Source organism: Mustelus asterias, chromosome 20 (genome assembly GCF_964213995.1).
Source record: "Mustelus asterias chromosome 20, sMusAst1.hap1.1, whole genome shotgun sequence".
Lineage (NCBI taxonomy): Eukaryota > Metazoa > Chordata > Chondrichthyes > Carcharhiniformes > Triakidae > Mustelus > Mustelus asterias.
The window spans coordinates 14,374,924-14,389,131 of record NC_135820.1 but is presented as its reverse complement, the minus strand read 5'-3'; the positions used below and the strand labels follow the sequence as shown (position 1 = coordinate 14,389,131).

Below are 14,208 nucleotides of genomic sequence, written 5' to 3'. Positions count from 1 at the left end.
GACAGGGGAGAGAAGCAAGCTGAACTTCCTTTATCTTTCTCGCCATCTGTAAGCAGAACTGTTCTAATTTCTGAAATAGGCTGTGGCGGTTCCCCAATCCTTCCCTTTGTGACAGCAATTTTAAAGTGACTCACAGCAGATTCTCTTTGGGTTACATGGAAACTGGGTGTGGGAGCAAGTCATTCAGCTCTTTGAGTCTGCTCCGTCATTCATTATAATCATGGCTGATCCTCAATCTTAACACCATACTCCTGCTCTCTCTCCCCATAGTTCTTGATACTTTCAGAGTCTAGAAATCTATTTCCTTCTTAAATATATTCAGTGACTTGGCCTCCACAGCCTTTCACAGATTCACCAGCGGCTAAGTGAAGAAATTTCTCCCCATCTCAGTCCTAAATGGCATCCCCCATATCATGAGACTGATCCCTCGTTCTAGACCCCAGCCAAAGGAAACAACGTCTCTGCATCCAGTCGAAATTCCAGTGAGTGCAGACTCGGTTGACCCAATCTCTCGCCATGCAACAAGGAACTGGTATAAAATGTTCAGCATCCACTGAAGTAAGGTATCCAGTTCTGGGCACCACTCTTCAGGAAGGATGTAAAGGCATTAGAGAGGGTGCAGAAAAGCTCCATAAGGATGGTTCCAGGTACAAGGATCTTCAGGGGAGGTGGTGGCGCAATGATGTTGTCACTGGACTAATAATCCAGTAAACCCAGTTTAAAGTGCTGGGACCTCGGTTCGAATCCCACCATGGTAGATAATTCAATAAAAATCTGGAATTAAAAATCCAATGAGAAGTTATTGTCGAGGGTTGTAAAAACCCATCTGCGTCACTAACATACCTTTGGGGAAGGAAATCTACTGTCCTTACCTGGTCTGTCCTACATATGACTCCAGACCCACAACAATGTGATCGACTCTTAGCCCCTCTGAAATGGCTGAGCGAGACACTTAGTTCAAGGAGCTGTTAGGGATGGGCCACATCCCATGAATGAGTAAAAATATAAATATACAATATTCTGGAAAAAGATACAAAAGTCTGATGTCACGTACCAACCGACTCAAGAACAGCATCTTCCCTGCTGCCATCAGACTTTTGAATGGACCTACCTCACACTCATTTGATCTTTCTCTACACTCTAGCTATGACTGTAACACTACATTTTGCATTCTCTTTTTCTATGAATGGTATGCTTTGTATGGTATGCAAGAAATAATACTTTTCACTGTATTCTAATACATGTGACAATAATAAATCAAATCAAAATAGATGAGGATAAAGTGTTCCCACCGATGGGAGGGATATTGGTTTGAAAGGATTTTTTTTTTCAGAGGAAAATCTTTTTGACGCAGCAAATGGTTAAGATCTGGAACCCACTGACATGTAGTGTGTTCAAGGGAGGTTCAAAAAAATCAGTTGGATAATTGACTGATCAGAGGGGCAGAGCAGTGGCAAATGGCATTTAACCACGAAAGGTGATACATTTTCGGAGGACAAATAAAACAAGCAAATACACAGTGAACAGTATGATGCTAGGAAGCTCTTGGGACCCGGGTTCGAATTCCCACGACATTAGATGGTGAAAATTGAAGTCAATAAAAATCTTGAATTTTAAGTCTAATGATGACCATGCAACCATTGTCTATTGTCGTTAAAAACCCACCTGGGCCACCAATGCCCTTTCGGTTGCATTGTGATTAGCACTGCTGCCTTACACTGCCAGAGACCTGGGTTTGATCCCAGCTTTTGGTGGTCGGGTGGAGGACAGCATTGGTTTAAGATTGGGGCTGGAGATTGAGAGGGGATTTGAGGAAAAGCGTTTTCACCCAGAGGGTGGTGGGAATCTGTCGCACACTGCCTGAAAGGGTGGTGGAGGCAGGAACCTGCACAACATTTAAGAAGCATTTAGATAAGCACTTGAAACACCATAGCATACAAGGCTATGAACAAAGTGCTGGAAAATGGGATTAGGATAGTTAGGTGCTTGGTGGCTGGCACAGAGACAATGGGCTGAAGAGTGTCTTTCCGGGCTGTAAAACCGAGGACTCGGTGACAAAGACTCTACCTAAGGGAGAAAACGATGCAGGACAATGAGAGCAGGTAAAGTTCCACTTGCAGAGAGCTAGCAGGGGGAAGGGGCAATGGGCTGAAGGGTCTCTAGCCTTGTCAGCCCAGCAGGAATGGAGATGGGGAATCGAGTTGATCTCATAGAATCATAGAAACCCTACAGTACAGAAAGAGGCCATTCGGCCCATCGAGTCTGCACTGACCACAATCCCACCCAGGCCCTACCCCCATATCCCGACATATTTTACCCACTAATCCACACATCCCAGAACACTAAGGGGCAATTTTTAGCATGGCCAATCAACCTAACCCGCACATCTTTGGACTGTGGGAGGAAACCAGAGCACCCAGAGGAAACCCACGCAGACACGAGGAGAATGTGCAAACTCCACACAGGCAGTGACCCAAGCCGGGAATCGAACCCAGGACCCTGGAGCTGTGAAGCAGCAGTGCTAATCACTGTGCTACCGTGCCGCCCCTACCGTCTCTCTGCTGGTTGGGGTTGGGGGGGTGGATCTCCTCTTTGTGGATATCTGACTGCTGATTGGCTGGAATTAGACAGCTGCTCCTGATTGGCTGGGAATGAGTCGCTCAGCTCTGATTGGACCATTGTGGCGCCTCGCTCCTTATTGGCGGGGCGACGAGCTTCTCCCGATTCCTATTGGACACTGGGATCTCTCGCTCCTGATTGGCTGAGGGCATCCGGCGCCGCGAACCCTGACCCTCGCCAGTCTCGCGAGATCTAAAAGATCAACAAGATGGAGAAAAAGCAGTGAGTGAAAAAATAGAGAAACACGGAGACAGAGAGAGACACGGAGAAAGAGAAGCACACAGACACAGAGAGAGAGAGACACACAGAGAGAGAGAGAGAGATACACAGAGAGAGAGACACACAGGGAGAGATACACAGGGAGAGAGAGACATACAGAGAGAGAGAGGCACAGAGAGAGAGAGATACACAGGGAGAGAGAGACATAGAGAGAGGCACAGAAAGAGAAAGACACGGGGAGAGAGAGAGATACACAGGGAGAGAGACATACAGAGAGAGAGAGGCACAGAGAGAGAGAGACACAGAGAGAGAGAGAGACACGGGGAGAGAGAGAGACACAGAGAGAGAGAGAGAGACACAGGGAGAGAGAGAGAGACGGAGAAAGAGATTAACACAGAAGGAGAGAGGGAGACACGGAGAAGGAGAGCGAGCTGGCGATAGCTGGGGCTAGAGAGAGAGAGAGAACTGGTGAGAGATGGGGATAGAGAGAGAACTGGCGAGAGATGGGGATGGAGAGAGAGAGCTGGCGAGAGATGGGGATAGAGAGAGAGAGAGAGAGAGCTGGCGAGAGATGGGGATAGAGAGAGAGAGCTGGCGAGAGATAGGGATAGAGAGAGAGAGCTGGCGAGAGATGGGGATAGAGAGAGAGCCGGCAAGAGATGGGGATAGAGGGAGAGAGAGCTGGCGAGAGATGGGGATAGAGAGAGAGAGAGCTGGCGAGAGATGGGGATAGAGAGAGAGAGAGAGCTGGCGAGAGATGGGGATAGAGAGAGAGAGAGAGAGAGCTGGCGAGAGAGAGAGATGGGGATAGAGAGAGAGGGAGATGGGGATAGAGAGAGAGAGAGATGGGGATAGAGAGAGAGAGAGAGCCGGCGAGATATGGGGATAGAGAGAGAGAGAGAGAGAGCTGGCGAGAGATGGGGATAGAGAGAGCTGGCAAGAGATGGGGATAAAGGGGGAGAGAGAGAGAGAGCTGGCGAGAGATGGGGATAGAGGGAGAGAGAGACAGCCGGCGAGAGATGGGGAGAGAGAGAGAGAGAGACAGCCGGCGAGAGATGGAGAGAGAGAGACAGCCGGCGAGAGATGGAGAGAGAGAGACAGCCGGTGAGAGAGAGAGAGAGACAGCCAGTGAGAGATGGGGAGAGAGAGAGACAGCCAGCGAGAGATGGGGAGAGAGAGAGACAGCCGGTGAGAGATGGAGAGAGAGAGAGCGAGAGACAGCCAGCAAGTGATGGGGGGAGAGAGAGACAGCCGGTGAGAGATGGGGAGAGAGAGAGACAGCCAGCGAGAGATGGGGAGAGAGAGAGAGAGAGAGACAGCCAGCGAGAGATGGGGAGAGAGAGAGAGACAGCCAGCGAGAGATGGGGGGAGAGAGAGCCGGTGAGAGATAGGGTTAGAGAGAGAGCTGGCAAGAGATGGGAATAGAGAGAGAGCTGGCGAGAGATGGGGATAAAGGGATAGAGAGAGAACTGGTGAGAGTCGGGGAGAGAGAGAGAGAGCACGCCGTTGAGAGATGGGGATAGAGAGAGAGAGCCGGTGAGAGATGGGGATAGAGGCAGATGGGGAGAGAGAGCTGGTGAGAGATGGGGACAGGCAGAACTAGAGAGTCCAGAGCCTGATATTGAACTGCTGGGACATTGAGATGAGGAAGTGTGTGAGCAAGAGTTGGGATAGGGGAGAGAGCGTAATCAGCTGCCATCTCTGGCACTTTGCATAGAGTGAAGGTTGGCTGACAGTGTTAGTGTGATGGGCTGGAGGCAAGGGGTTACTGGATTTTCAGCTGGTAAAGCGCCTATTGTCCACTAAGTGTTCCTAGTAACACTGCGCTGCCTGTGACTTGCTGTCAATCAGATGGCAATTTCTGACCTTTGTGGTCTGGTCTTTCCTCAGGCGGGGCTGGGGTCTGGGTGCTCATGCCCTGGGCTATTTGGTTTATTGGAGCAGAATGTTTATCAGGGCTGTATGCATGGTGAAAGTGTGTGTAACTAATGTGTCCACTATCAGGGCTGCGTGCATGGTGAAAGTGTGTGTAACTAATGTGTCCACTATCAGGGCTGCGTGCATGGTGAAGGTGTGTGTGCACAATGTGCCCATAATCAGAGCTGTGCATGATGAAGGGAGTGTGTGCAATGTGCCCATGTGGCAGGTATTGCCCCGTGCACCCCTCCTCGATTAAACCTGCTTTCTTTCTTTTACAGCTTGTGATGGGGCTGACCCCTGACCCATGCTGTCCCGCTGATTGACTGCAGTCAGTTAGCCAATCGTTTGCAGGCTGGAAGGGCGCAGCGCCTCCTCACCTGCCCCAGCAGAGAGGGCAGGATGGCCTCTGCCCTGTGGGGCGAGCGGAGGCCCCGGGTGAGGCTGTTGAACAGCCTGGCACTCCTGGTGCTGCTGCTGTGCCCATCAGGGCGCGCTGGTGAATGTAAAGGGCACCGCCAGCTCCTGTTTCAACAGCCTGGTTACGTGACTGATGGCCCTGGCAACTATTCTGTCAACGGGAACTGTGAGTGGCTGATCCGAGGTGAGTCCCTGGTGTTGGTGAAGGGAACTCGCCTTATCATGTGGAACCTTTCAGAAAGTTCAACCTCTCTTGATCCTCTTCACAGATCTTGGAATCATAGAATGGGTTACAGTGGAGGAGGAGGTCATTTGGCCCGTCATGTCTGCTCCTCTGAATGAGCGATTCACCCGGTGCCATTCCCCTTGCCTTCTCCCCATTGCCTTGCACATTCTTTCCTTTCGGATTTTAATCCAATTCCCATTGGAAATTCTCGATCGAACCTGTCTCTCCCACACTCTCAGACAGAAATTCCAGATCCTGACCACTCGCTGGGAAAAGATTTCTGCTTGTGTCTCTCTCTCTCTCCCCCGCACCCCCCACCAAGCCTTCCACAATGGGAACAGTTTTTCCCTCTCTGCTCTGCTCCAGACCCCCTTCATGATTGTGATCACCTCGGTCATATCTCCTCTCAACCTTTCCTTCTCCAAGGAAAGCCATCCCACTTTCTCCAATCTATCCACGTCATTAAAGTTCCTCATCCCTGGAACCGTTGCCATCAACCTTTGCCACAGCCCCTGTTTGGGTGGATTTCGTTTTCAGTTCAAGGAGGCTGGGATACACCGAGCCGGACATGACCGTTACAGTTAATCAGAGATCTGGTTCCACCCCTGTCGGGATTCCGCTCTGGGGCCCCTCACTTTGGGAAGGACAGTCTGGGCTTTAGAGGGGATTCCAAATAAGGTCACTCCCTTACTCTGTTCTAAGGAAAACAGCTGAGTGGTTAGCACTGCTGCCTCACAGCGCCAGGGACCGGTGTTCAATTCCGGCCTCGGGTCACTGTCTGTGTGGAGTTTGCACATTCTCCTCGTGTCTGTGTGGGCTTCCTCTGGGTGCTCTGGTTTCCTCCCACAGTCCAAAGATGTGCGGGTTAGGTTGATTGCCATGCTAAATTGTCGGGGGGATTAGCAGGGTAAATATGTGAGGTTACAGGAATAGGGCGTGGGTGGGATTGTGGTTGGTGCAGATTCAATGGGCCAAATGGCCTCCTTTGGCACTGTAGGAATTCTATGAGATTGTCCAATCTTTCTTCATAAGGGTGGCTTTTATTTCTTTTTTGTTCATTGGATGTTCGCTTCGCTGACGAGACCCCATCCCTAAGTGCCCCTTGAGAAGGTGGTGGGTGAGCTGTCTTCTTGAACTGTTCCACTTGAACTGTGATGCGTAGGGACATCCACAGTGCTGTCAGGGAATGAGTTCTAGGAATTTGACCCAGCGACAGTGAAGGAATGGCCGATATATTTCCAAGTCTGGATGGTGAGTGACTTGGAGGGGAACCTCCAGGTGGTAGTGTTCCCAGGTATCTACTGCCCTTAACCTTCTGGATGGTAGTGGTTGCAGGTTTGGAAGCTCCCTTCAAAGAATTCTCTGGGGTTGAACATAAGAACTAGGAGCAGGAGTAGGCCATCTGGCCCCTCGAGCCTGCACTGCCATTCAGTAAGATCTTGGCTGATCTTTTTATGGACTCAGCTCCACTTACCTGCCCGCTCACCATAACCCTTCACTCCTTTCCTGTTCAAAAAATTATCTAACCTTGCCATAAAAACATTCAATGAGGTAGCCTCAACTGCTTCACTGGACAGGGAATTCCACAGATTCACAACCCTTTGTGTGAAGAAGTTCCTCCTGAACTCAGTCCTAAATCTGCTCCCCCTTATTTTGAGGCCATGCCCCCTAGTTCTAGTTTCACCCGCCAGTGGAAACAACCTCCCTGCTTCTAACTGACCTATTCCCTTCATAATCTTATATGTTTCTATAAGATCTCCCCTCATTCATCTGAATTCCAATGAGTATAGTCCCAGTCTACTCAGTCTGTCCTCAAAAGCCAACCCTGTCAACTCCGGAATCAACCTAGTGAATCTCCTCTGCACCCCCTCCAGTGCCAGTATATCCTTTCTCAAGTAAAATTGCCCCTTAGGGTCCTGAGATGTGCAGGTTAGAGGGATTAGCGGGTAAATATGTAGGGATAAGGGGGTAAGACCTGGGTGGGATTGTGGTCGGTGCAGACTCGATGGGCCAAATGGCCTCCTTCTGCACTGTAGGGTTTCTATGATTTCTAAGTAAAGAAATTAAAACTGTACACAGTACTCCAGGTGTGGCCTTACCAGCACCTTATACAGCTGCAACATAACCTCCCTGTTTTTAAACTCCATCCCTCTCGCAATGAAGGACAAAATTCCATTTGCCTTCTTAATCACCTGCAAACCAACTCCTTGAGATTCCTGCACAAGGACACCCAGGTCCCTCTGCACAGCAGCGGCTGCAATTTTTTACCATTTAAATAATAGTCCATTTTGCTGTTATTCCTACCAAAATGGATGACCTCGCATTTGCCAACATTGTACTCCATCTGCCAGATCTATCTGTCCATATCCCTCTGCAGACTTTCAGTGTCCTCTGGCACTCTGCCACTCATCTTAGTGTCATCTGCGAACTTTGACTCACTACACTTGGTCCCCAACTCTAAATCATCTATGTAAATTGTAAACAATTGCTTTCCCAACACTGACCCGTGGGGTTGCTGTGACTGTACGTGTGTATGGGGGCTGTGGTGCCTCTGTTGCCAAACGATGTGCGTGAGACTGGAACACGAGCAAGTTGCTTTTACACCACTCCTTTAATGGGAGCTGGAGCTGGCTAATTCTCCTAAAAGCAGGAGCCTGATCAAACAGAGGTTGACAGAAGCCAGAAGGAGATGTTAGGACGGGTGGCCACAAGCTTGCTGAAGAAGTTTGTTTTAAGGGAACCTGCGTTCTCCCTCCAGCGTGTAGTTGAATTGGGGCCCGGAATGGCAAGCTCTAGTTCGGGGAAATGTGTTCAGGAGTGCTTCCTCCTGGAGCCTCAGTCCCTTTCCCATGGCTGTACAAATCCTCAGTGTGTGGACAGAGAGAGAAAGAGACAGAAAGTTCACAGAATCATGGAATCGTTACAGTGCAGGAGGCTATTTGACACATCGAGTCTGCACCGACTCTCCAAAAGAGCATTCCACACAAGCCCTCTCCTCCACTCTATCCCCGTAACCCTGTGCATTTACCATGCTAATCTCCCTAACCCACACATCTTTGGACACTAAGGGGCAATTTAGCATGGCTAATTCTCCTAACCACACCTTTCCACACTAAAGGGCAATTTACCATGACTAATCCACGTAACCTACACATGTTTGGACTAAGAGGCAATTTAGCATGGCCCATCCACCTAACCTACACATCTTTGGACAATATGGGGCAATTTACCATGACCAATCTATCTAATCTATACATCTTCGGACTGTGGGAGGAAACCGGATTGCCTGGAGGAAATCCACGCAGACGTGGGGAGAACATGCAAACACCACACATTCATCAAAGGCCGGAATTGAATCTGGGTCCCAGGCACTGTGAGGCAGCAGTGCTAACCACTGAGCTGTCCCAATAAATCTGTCCTTCCTACAGCTCTGATCAGCTGTAACGGTAACGCCTGGCCTGGTGTATCCCAGCCTCCATGAACTGAAAACTAAATCCACCCCAACAGGGGCTGTGGCAAAGATTGATGGCAATGGTTCCAGTGATAAGAAACTTTAGTGACGTGGATAGATTGGAGAAAGTGGACCCTTTTGCAAGGGGCGAATAGTTTGTCCCCATCAACTCTGCACAGCCTCCTCGTGATTTTGAACCTCTCTATCAAATCTCCTCTCAGCTGCCTTCTCTCCAAGAAGAACAGTCCCAACCTCCCCAATCTGTCCTCTTAACTGAAGTTTCTCATCCCTGAACCATTCTTGCAAACCTCTTCTGCACTCTCCAATGTGTTCACATCCTCCCTATAATGTGGTGCCAAGAACTGTTCATAATACTCTAGCTGAGGTCTAACTAGTGTCTTGAACAAGTTCAGCATAACCTCCTTGCTCTTGTACTCTGTGCCACTCTTAATAAAGTCAAGGACACTTTATGCTTTATTAACCGCTCCCACCACCTGTCCTGCCACTTTCAGTGATCTATGCACAGATGCACCTGCTCCTGCACTGCTTTAAGAATTGTACCTGTTATTCTGTCTTTCCATGTTCTTCCTCCGAGATGTTTGTGGGGCCGGGTGTTTTCTTGGGGGGAGGGGGTGGACCAGGTGCTTTCTGGTGGGGGGAGGTGGGGCGGGTGTTTTCTGGTTTGGGGGGGGCTGGGCACGCTCTGGCTGGCGGGGGCCCAGGGCCAGGCGTTCTCCAGGTTGCCGGGGGGGGGGGGGGGGGGGGGGGGGGGGTGCTCTCTGGGTGGGGGAGACAAGTGCTGCCTGGGTTGGTGGGGGGCAAGGCGCTCTCTCGGTGGGTTGGCAGGGGGGGGGGGTGGGGACTGGGGGGGGCGATGCTGTCTTGGGAGTGTGGGGGGTGGCAGGGGCTGATGCTCTCTGGGGGGTTGAGGCGGGGGGGGGGGGCGGCGACGATCTCTGGGTGGTTGGGGGTTATGATGTGGAGATGCCGGCGTTGGACTGGGGTAAACACAGTAAGAAGTTTAACAACACCAGGTTAAAGTCCAACAGGTTTATTTGGTAGCAAAAGCCACACAAGCCTTCGGAGCCCCAAGCCCCTTCTTCAGGTGAGTGGGAATTCTGTTCACAAACAGGGCATATAAAGACACAGACTCAATTTACATGAATAATGGTTTGAATGCGAATACTTACAGCTAATCAAGTCTTTAAGATACAAACAATGTGAGTGGAGAGAGCATCAAGACAGGGCTAAAGAGATGTGTATTGTCTCCAGACAGGACAGCCAGTGAGACTCTGCAGGTCCAGACAGGCTGTGGGGATTACAAATAGTGTGACATGAACCCAATATCCCGGTTGAGGCCGTCCTCATGTGTGCGGAACTTGGCTATCAGTTTCTGCTCAGCGAGTAAGTATTCGCATTCCAACCATTATTCATGTAAATTGAGTTTGTGTCTTTATATGCCCTGTTTGTGAACAGAATTCCCACTCAGAAAGCTTGTGTGGCTTTTGCTACCAAATAAACCTGTTGGACTTTAACTTGGTGTTGTTAAACTTCTTACTGGTTGGGGGTTGGCAGGGACTGATGCTGTCTGGGGGGTTTGGGGGGGAACGCTCTCTTGGGGGGTGGGAGGGTGGCAGGGGCTGATGCTCTCTGGGGGATGAGGCGAGGGGGATGCTCTCTGGGGAGGTGCCAGGTGCTTTCTGTGCATACTCCGGGTGGTTTCTGGGCCTCTCCTGGGGATATGCTGGGTGTCAGATTTTTGGTGCTGTTGTGTGATGAGTTAGCTGGTTTTTGCTGTTGTAATAATCAGCTTTTGAATAAAGTTTGTTTATTGAAAGCCCCAAACAACAGTTTCCGCATCGTCCTGACATTCATGTTCTTGGATACCGAGTGCACGTACGACTACCTCTTCATTTACGATGGAGACTCCTACAACAGTCCACTCCTCGCCAGCCTGAGTGGGAATACTCTGCCCGAGCCGATCGAAGCACAGTCAGGAAAGGTCAGTGTAAACCTGGCTCCAGGTAGTACACGTAGTGGGTGCAAGTGGGGAGCCGCGGTGCGTGGGTGATCCAGGGCAGGCAGACAAGTGTTGGGGGTGGGAAGGTGGTTGGATGTCCCATGCGTGTCAGTGTCTGGATGTCTTTGTGAGTCTGTGTGCACAAGACTACATCTGTCGGATGCTGAGATGTCTGAACATGGCTGTGTGTTTGTGCGCATGCGTGTATGTGAGACAGACTCTGCAACATTCATTCCAACCTTTTTCTATCATTTTCCATTCTCAGATGCTCCTCCACCTGTTCAGTGATGCCAATTACAACCTGCTGGGGTTTAATGCCACCTACATCTTCACCCTCTGCCCTATGGGCTGCTCTGGTCACGGGACTTGTGACCTCACTGGGACATGCACCTGTCATTCGGGTTGGAGTGGTCTGGCCTGCGACATCCAGAACTGCAGTGATTATTGTGCGTCGCATGGACAGTGCATCGCGGTAAGACTCAGAGTGGGCACTGCTCCCATTTTCCCAATTATCATACTCCATGACTGGTGGGAAGGAGGGCCAGGATCCAGGCACACAGCTGGCACAACGTGGGCAGTGGCTGTGTAGAGGGTAAATAGCATTGCACTCAGAGATGGTGTTGGAGTTATATAGAGGCTGTGTTGGTGCCTCTAAATAAAAGTTAATGAGAAGAGAAATGTCAGATTCATGACAAGAGCACTGGTGGGACTGATACAGGGCTATGGGATGAGTTTGGGGATTGATACATTGCTATGGAGAGAGCGCGGGCAGTGGGATTAGTTTGGGATTGATACATTGCTCTGGGGAGAGTGAGGCAGTGGGATTAGTTTGGGGATTGATACATGGCTATGGGGAGGAAGATAGGAATTAGGAGTGAGAGTAGGCAATTCAGCCCGTTGAGCCCACTCCGCCATTTAATATGATCATGGCTGATCTCCATTCATCTTATCTCCACTTCCCCACCTTTTCCCATAGCCCTCTATCCCACTTTTGATTAAGTATTTATCTACCTCTTCTTGAATCCATTGATTGATTCTGCATCCACTGCATTCTGGGGCAGAGAGTTCAATAGATTCTGAATCTGTTTCCCACTTAAATAGTAATTTGCCCTTTTACTTTCCCAGTCAAAATGGATAAGCTCACATTTATCCACATTAAACTCCATCTGCCAGATTCTGGTCCATTCCCCTAGCCTGTCAATATCCATTTGTAACTTTTTATCTCCTCATCACAGCCTCCATTCCCACCTAGTTTCATGTCGTCAGCAAATTTCAGTATGTTGCACTCTGATCCTGCTTGTAGATCATTGATATAGATTGTAAATAGTTGTGGCCCGAGAACTGAACCCTGCGGGGTCCCATTAGTTACAGTTCACCAACTGAAGAAGGAGCCATTTATTCCAACCCTTTGCTTTCTATCAGTCGGCCAATCCTCGATCCAAGCTATTACTCTACCCCCAACCCCTTGGGATCTAACCTTCTGGATCAGTCCCTTGTGTGGCATCTTATCAAATGGCTTCTGGAAGCCCAGATAGCTCACATGAATAGGATCCCCATTATCTAACTTGCTGGTTACATCCTCGAGGAGCTCTAGCAGGTTTGTCAAACAAGATTTGCCCTTCACAAAACCGTGCTGACATTGGTGAGTTGAGCTTTGCTTTTCCAGATGCTCAGTCACCACCTCCTTATGAGAGCGGGCAATGGGATTAGTTTGGGATTGATACATTGCGATGCGGAGAGTGAAGCAGTGTGATTAGTTTGGGGATTGATACAGGGCTATGGGGAGAGCATGTGGTAGTGGGATTGGTTTGGGGATGATATAGAGCTATGGGGGGGTGGTGGGGAAAGCATGGGGCAGTGGATTTAGCTTGAGGATTGGCACAGGGCTATGGGAAGAGTGGTACAGTGGAGTTAGTTTGGGGATTCATATAGGGCTATTGGGAGAAAGTGAGCAGTGGGATTAGTTTGTGGATGATACAGGGCTATGGGAGGGGAGCACGTGGCAGTGGGATTAGTTTGGGGATTAGTACAGGGCTGTAAGAGGAATTTTCTAAGGTTTTCCCCTGGAGTGCCCTGTATTTGTTGAACCTCACTCAACCAATAAATAGACTGCGGAAAGTTAAAGATCGAAAAGGAATTTATTTGCTAATGCATAAGGAGAGAGATGTAGTCAATGAGGGTTGACTGTCCTCTCTGAGTTAATATTGCAAGGTAAAATTATTATATTATTCTGAACATTTCACTTTCCCATCCAATCTTGTCAATCAGATTGGAGGACTCAATCGCAACATTACACATCATTACCTTAGCCAATAACATTCCTCCTGTCAACAGGAATAGGGGATTATTAGCTTATTACCCATGTAGGTTCCTTCCCCCTTAGCTAGGAAACCTAACCCACATCATTACCAGTGTCCACGGTCATAGTTAACATCTGTGATTTTTAATTGGTGAAAGGAGTCACTCTTTCGCTGGAACCGGGGCCTCCTTTATCAGCTTGAGAGACTGCTCCAGCCTCGCTACCCATGAACAAATTTATTCCCTTAGATACCAAGCTAATTAAACTTGCCTTTCGCATGTCCAAAAACAGATAACAGAAGCTGCCTTTCTGTGCTCCATTGTATTAAAATAGTTCAGCCTGTCTACCACTGTGTTTCCCATCATGCTGCATTCAGAACAAAGCTGGCCAAGGTGCACAATACATATATATTGAAAATACAGTTTAAGCTTATAATACTTCGTTAATTTGTGATTATACAGTTTATAATACCTTTGCAGTTTATAATAACTTTGCATATTTTGTTCCAGGCACATTGTGAATTCTCACTTTATATAAGGCACTTTATAATTACCTTAACCTAGTCTACTTATTATAGTAAAACTAAAATGAAAGGCCTCACACTAAGAATTCTATATTACCCTCCATCAGTCCCTGCTTTTGGCCCTTGGCTATAGCCCAAGATAAGGCTACTAAATAGAAATGTCCCAGTGCTTGTTCCTGTGTCCTGAAGGACGACTGATCCTTTCATATCCTTGCTTGCTCAACTTAACTGCCATCACTAGTACATCCCTTCTGTGGACTTGGACAACATTGCACAGGCACACTTAAGTACATTGACAAGCACCATCAATGCCAAGATCACCATGAAGAATATTGTAATCCCTTGTAGGATTGATGTTCCAAGGAGCCCAGCCAGCCTGAGAGCCAACCACCTAAGGTAAATGGTTCAGGGTCTTTGAGTTTCTCCACCTCTTTCCTGATAGGACTAACCAGATTAGTTATATTTGCTGAACTATCTGGTATGTACGTGCGACACTCTGATCCAATCACTGCAA

At 48.9% G+C, this 14,208-nt stretch overlaps 1 protein-coding gene across 1 annotated transcript in view; it reads left to right on the top strand.

The window, feature by feature from the left end:
• Positions 1-2,802: 2,802 nt before the first annotated feature.
• The window catches only part of LOC144508224 (multiple epidermal growth factor-like domains protein 8), a 46,188-nt gene continuing 34,782 nt past the window's right edge, over positions 2,803-14,208 (top strand). Inside the window, exons 1-4 of the mRNA XM_078236036.1 lie at positions 2,803-2,841; positions 5,037-5,359; positions 10,691-10,854; positions 11,138-11,344. Coding sequence (XP_078092162.1) covers positions 5,158-5,359; positions 10,691-10,854; positions 11,138-11,344 — 573 coding nt within the window. The 5' untranslated portion in view covers positions 2,803-2,841; positions 5,037-5,157. The remainder of the gene's footprint in view (positions 2,842-5,036; positions 5,360-10,690; positions 10,855-11,137; positions 11,345-14,208) is intronic.